At 45.9% G+C, this 6,393-nt stretch overlaps 1 protein-coding gene across 4 annotated transcripts in view; it reads right to left on the reverse strand.

Annotated features, from left to right (window-relative positions):
• The window catches only part of UBE3C (ubiquitin protein ligase E3C), a 98,474-nt gene that overhangs the window by 73,615 nt on the left and 18,466 nt on the right, over positions 1–6,393 (reverse strand). For 3 of the 4 annotated variants that reach the window (XM_029920934.1, XM_029920924.1, XM_029920928.1), the window contains exons 2-4: positions 4,137–4,190; positions 715–789; positions 272–418 (exon numbers count right to left, since the gene is read on the reverse strand). In XM_029920934.1, coding sequence (XP_029776794.1) covers positions 272–418; positions 715–789; positions 4,137–4,190 — 276 coding nt within the window. Of the gene's footprint in view, positions 1–82; positions 240–271; positions 419–714; positions 790–4,136; positions 4,191–6,393 lie in introns of those variants that run through there. The other variant, XM_029920941.1, reaches the window with a different exon arrangement.

Raw genomic sequence — 6,393 nt, forward strand, 5'->3', positions numbered from 1 at the left:
CGGGAGGGGGCGCGCGCGGAGGGGGGCGCGCGCAGGGGGCGGGCGCACTGAGGATGGCTCAACAGATTCTCCTACTTCTTACGTTTGAAAGTTTCCATAATAACACAATGAAAACCTCTACTGAAATGTATCCACGGCTCCTGAAGAGGTGGAGCACAGCCGCGGAGATGACACTGGGGGGCGGAGTCCCGCTGGGGGGTCATGTGACCCCGTGAAGGGCCCGCTGGGAAATCGGTACGGGAGGGTGAGTGAGAACACCGCGAGCGCTCACCAGACGTTTTGAGTCTTCGTTCTGTTTGTAGAAAAACAGAAGGCGCCTCACCAAAAGGGTAAGGCTGGGGCCACTGGCGATGGAGAACGTGCCACCGGACTGCGAGGCGCTGGCGCAGCGGTCGAAGGCGCTCCTCTGGATGGAGTGCTGGGGACAGGACACACGGCGTGACGCGCGGGCGGCGGGGGGAACCAAACCCGGAGGAGCTGGCCTGGGGTAAAGCCCCCCCCCCCCCACGCAGCCGCGCTTCTCTTTCTCACTTAGCACTCGCCTCAGCACCTTTACGTAAACAGGAACCACTAGGCCAAGTACTGCGGAACACTGTGGGCACCGTTAGCCAATGGAGCAGGTGTCGTAACCACCCACAGAACGGACTCCACTCCGCGTATTTAAAACGAGCCGGGCGCCCTCCCGACCCTGCCTCGGTGTGAGAGCAAACTTACTTGCTGCTTCCGGTCTCGGTAGCCTCGAATAAATGACTGTATAATTATTGCATTTTTCAATCTTCGCCTTTCCTCCTGCATAATGAAGGGAGGAGGGAAAAACGGGTCAGAGAGAACTGACATTTAGCAAAGAAAGACTTAAAAAAATATATATAGAATTTACATACCACAAAATCCAACCTTGAAGCGTACCACTGACCAATTTTTAATACATTCAAAGTTCACCTACCGCCACTATCTAACTTTAGGAAACTTCCGTCACCCTCCCCTACCCTGCGCCCTTAGCTCTCCTCTCCCATTCCCTGTCCTGGTCCCCACCACATCCGTGGCGACCGCTAGCCAAATTTCGGTCCGTGTGGGACTGTCTTCTCGGGACACTTCTTGCCCTGGAATCGTACGGTAGGTGGCCCCGGGCGCCAGGCTGTCTTGCCGTGGCGTGGGACTGCCGAGGTCCGGGCGCGCCGGGTCACCGCCAGCCGGTGGCTCACCGTCCGGCCGCCTCACGTTTGTCTGTCATTTACCGCCCGACAGACATCCGCGCAGTTCCGGCCTCGGGCTGTTGTGAACAGTGCTGGGGCACACGCCCGGGCAAACATTCTTAAACGTTCTGTGTGGACAGTTTCCATTTCTGTTGGGTGCACGCCTAGGGGAACTGATGTGTGAGAAGCTACCAGACCGTGTTCCTAACCGGCTGCACCACGTTACATGCCCCCAGCACAGTAAGACTTCTAGAACAATCTCAGTTTTAAATGTACGAGGGAAAATAGCATAAGCATCAACTGTACAAGTCAGTTTTCTCATTTCAAAGCAGATACTCCAGTTCTGACAGCCTTAAGACTGTCTTAAACTTCTCAGTGACCTAACAAAAATACGTATTTTTTCACATCATCATTGTAAGCAATGTAGCTACTACTGCTTGAAAGCCTACTATGTGCCAACTGGGAGACGCCTGACAGTCTGAGATGAGTGTTACTCCTGGTATTTTGATGCAGAAGCTGAAATTTCCATAAAGACGCAGAGGTGCTGAAGGACATGAGAGTCAGAACTCACGCTCGGGTGTGACACTCACACCTGTGCCCATCTCACTGCACGACACTGTCCCGTGCTGTCCATCCGTGCCGGCTGCCAGGCCCGGAAGGCACACGCACACGCGCCCAGAAGCCCAGTCAGGCCAGGCCAGCGTACTTTCGGAGCTCCAAATGGTTACACCAAAGCAGCCCCAAGCTTCCTAGTTTGGGAATCTATTCATCACTATGATGATTCTAAGAGCACCTAATTAAAAACCCATATACTGTCACATGAGTTCTTAATTTATTTTTATTCAGTTGTTCATTGTGGAGGAAGTCTTGGTGACATTCCAGGGTTCTGGCCGGGCCTGGGACCTCACGCTCCATCTCAGGTGGACAGGAAGTAGATTGATCCTGACAAGGGCTGCAGACCAGCTGCAGACCAGCTCAACCCTGTTACAGGTGACGCGTCCCTCTCCCTACTGCCTGCCCAAAGAAACTATAATGCTTTCCAAACAGAAGAGATCATAATCTACAGCCTGTAGATTGCTCTTCGTCTTGGAATATAAAATGTCAGTATTCAACCAAAATAAGCAGGCAAAAGACAAGAACTAAAAATCAAGAGGACAAACAACAAAAAAACTCACTGGCGATCCAAATACTGGAGCTTAAAAATTATCTTTAATAATCCATAATTATGTTCATAAAATTAAGAGACAATTAAAATTAAAATGTTCATAAAACTAAAAAAAATCAAAGAAAATTCTGAAACTAAAATAAAAATCTGAAATCTAGAGTTCAATGGATATATGTAACAATTAGACACTGGTAAAGAGATAATCTATAAATTAGAAGTCAGGTCAGAAGAAATACCCAAACCAAAGCCAAAATATAGAAAAGGATAAATACACAGAAGAGCACATTCACATATGACACAAGGCAAAGGTCAAATACAGATGTGATCTGAGTCCAAGAGGAAGAATGGAGCAGAAACCCTATTGGAGGAGATAAGAGCTGAGAGTTTTCCAGAAAAGATGCAAGACATTAACCAATAAAATGTCCTCTGAATAGTCATTTTCAACTGTGACCAATTTTACCACATTCAGTAATTTCTAGAGATATTTTTGGTTATCTCAGCGAGCGGGAGGGAGTGTCCTGGCATCTAGTGGGTAGCGCAGAGGCCCTGGAGGCTGGTAAACACCCTTCAATGAACAGGATAAAGCCTCACAACAAAAAATTATTGGGTCCAAGACGTCCACAGTGCCGAGGGTAAGAACCCCCGCCCGAACGTCTTTATTCTTTGCTGCTTCCCGCACCAAGGAAGCTCTTCCCCCAGCTTTCCCTAGGAGCTCCTTTCCCTTCCTTCGGGAATTCCGCTCAGCTCTGCCCAGCTCAGACAGCCCTTCCCTGGGCACCCAACCCACAGCAGGGCTTCCCAGCTCCTATCATACCACTCCCCTGCCCTCATGGCACTTAGCACCGCCTCGGTACCTTGGTGAATCTCTGTGTTCTATAACCAAGCAAGAACATTATCCATCCTTTTCCTTTTTAAATTTATTATTCTTCGAGAGAGAGAAGAGAGAGCGTGCAAGTGCATGAGCCGGGGAGGGACCAACAGAGAGGGAGACACTCCCAAGCACCTGGAACAGTAGGTCTTATTCACTATCTGTGTCCCCTGCGGGCAGAAAAGTCCCTGGAATGTAACACGCTCTCAGTTAGTACTTGTTAAAGGGACAAATGAATTGTTAGAAAACAAAACAAAAAACTAGAAAAGCAGGCCATAAAATACTACACTTGCTGGATTAACCAATAAAAGAAAGATAAAATGTAAAATAAAGAATAAAATGGGCGCCTGGACGGCTCAGTCAGTTAAGCATCTAACTCTTGGTCTCAGCTCAGGCTGAGATCTCTGGCATCTGCGCTGACAGCACAGAGCCTGCTTGGGACCCTCTCTCTCTCACTCTCTCTCTCTCAAAATAAATAGATATTTAAATAAAAGAATAAAACCACAAAGGTCACAGCTCCTTTCGTCCTTTTTCCATCTTCACGGCGAGCTAAGGTAACCGCCTTCACGGCGAGCTTGCGTCCTTTGCTTGAAAAACACGAGCCCGTGCGCTAGGCCTTCTAGGTCGCCTGGAAACTACAGCATAAGCAAGCTACTGAACTCTGTGAAAGCCTGTTTCCCCGTGTTCTAGAAACTGTCCTTTTAGTCCATCTTTTCCACAGTGGTTCCAGAATAAGTAATTTATTACAAAATCCCAAAAAAATCCAGAAACGTTTCTAAAGTTTAATAGACATAAAAATATGCACCTCTGTACATGTGTGTGCTACACACAGACATACCGCAAAATCAGCACTTATTTAAATGCTGCGGAAAATGCTTATCGGAAGACACTATTACAAAACTGCTTTTACCTCTCTCTTTCTTCTTTCTTCCTGAGTACGATGTAAAAGAGAGGCCTTTTCTTCCTAAACACAGAAAGAGAAAAGACAGAGAAGGTTACAACTTCAAATTCTAAAATACTCATATACAAATTATAGAATGTTTTGACCCAAGAGGGATTCTGAGCATCATACAAACGTCCTGACTTAATGAGACAGCTGAGGCACACGGGGGTAAATGGTCCCGTCCCGCCAGACGACAGATCTAACTGAAGTTAGTATTTCAGTAGTTTTCTAAGAATAAACTATGATTTCTTTACATACACACACACGAGAGTTCAAGTGAAACCAGAAATATCCGAATAGTATCGATGTCAGTATCCTGGTTGTAACGATCACACACGTTTTGCAAAATATCAGCTGCAGGGGAAAGCCAACAACGCACACAGGGATCTTTCTGTATGACTTCTAACAGCTACGCAGTAGTCTACAATTCTCTCAATAAGAATTTTGATGAAACAACTTCTGTACTGTTACTGAGTGTTAAAAAAATCTTTTTTTTTGTCATAAGTAAAACTAAACTTTGAACAAAATTACTCAGTATGTAGAAGGAACCAAAGTAATAAATGGTTAAGTTAAACATTTCAAATAAAATAAAAATACTTAAAGACAGCTCCCCTCTCCCTAGGACAGTTCCAGTCTACAGTGTATGGGCAGTTGGTTTTATAAATGTCATTCAGAATAAAACTAATAGCCCAAGACATTATATATGGATCCTTGTAAAAATAAATAAATTTCTTAACAAAAACAAACATGCCATCAAAATAGTGTCAGAAGGCAAGTAATTAACCCAATTTAAAATTATACATTGATAAGGGCACCTGGGCGGTTCAGTGGGTTAAGCGTCTGACTTTGGCTCAGGTCGTGATTTCACGGTTCAGGAGTTCGAGCCCCGCATCAGGCTCTCTGCCATCCTTGTAGAGCCCACTTTGGATCTTGGGTCTTCCTCTTTCTGCCCTTGCCCTGCACGAATGTGTGCGTGTGCATACACTCTCTCTTTCAAAAATAAATAAACATTAAAAAGTTATATATTAATATGGATATGTGAATCAACAATGTTCAAAATGAAAAATTTCTCACTGACAAAATTTAAAGCCAAAGAAATAAATCCAGGGTGCCTGGCTGGCTCAGTCAGTAGACAATGTGACTCTTGATCTTGGGGTCATGAATTCAAGTCCCACGTTAGGAGTGGAGCTTACTTAAAAAAAAAAGTGGGGAGTGGGGGCGCCTGGGTGGCTAAGCCGGTTAAGTGTCTGACTTCGTCTCAGGTCATGATCTTGTAGTTCATGGGTTTGAGCCCCACGTCAGGCTCTGTGCTGATGCTTAGAGCCTGGAGGCTGCTTCATTCCGATTCTGTGTCTCCCTCTCTCACTGCCCCTCGCCTGCTCATGCTCTCTCTGTCTGTCTCTCTCTCTCAAAAGTAAATAAATGTTAAAAATCAATTTTAAAAAAAGAAGAAGAAAACAAATCCTCCAGATACTTTCCACTACAGGGAATTTCATTTCTCAGGGACGCTGGCGGCTCAGTGGTAAGCGTCCACCCACCATTGATGTCAGCTCAGGTGATGAGCTCACAGTTTGTGAATCTGAGCCTAGAGTCAGGCTCTGTGCTGACTGTGCAGAGCCTGCTCAGGATTCCCTCTCTCCCTCTCTCTGCCCCTCCCCTGGTCATGTGCGGGCACATATCTCTCTCAAAATAAATAAACTTAAAAAAATTTTCTTAAAGAAAATTTCATTTCTTGAATTTCAAATAATCAGCCTTTATATACCACATGTTAAAAGTCAAAAAAATGTTTTGTTTAAAATTTTAATTTAATTAAAAGGAGTACGGAGAATGGATTTCTATACAGTAAAGCGTGCCAAGTTATGATGGTCAGAATTACGGAAAGCTTCTAGAGAAAAAAACAGCCCAGTTTCTATCCATAATATCCTTCTGTCTATAATCTCTTTTCCTTCTATCTCCATTTGTCCAGATTTAACATACGTTCATTATTTGGTTAGAGCTAAAGAGCTAAGATTTCTTAAAATGGTCCACATTGGTCCAACTATGGAAAACATACTCCGTGTCTGAAACCACACGAGCCGAAACGGACCCGGCCAGCCAAGCAGGCGCTGAATCTCCGGGCACACAGAGGACTCCCCTTCCGCACCAGCCCCGAAGCCCGGCCCCCGGGCATCTGCTCCCCCGGCCCCCAGCCCCCAGCCCCCGGCCCCCGGGCATCTGCTCCCCC

This window comes from Suricata suricatta, chromosome 2, assembly GCF_006229205.1.
Source record: "Suricata suricatta isolate VVHF042 chromosome 2, meerkat_22Aug2017_6uvM2_HiC, whole genome shotgun sequence".
In the NCBI taxonomy this organism is placed as follows: domain Eukaryota; kingdom Metazoa; phylum Chordata; class Mammalia; order Carnivora; family Herpestidae; genus Suricata; species Suricata suricatta.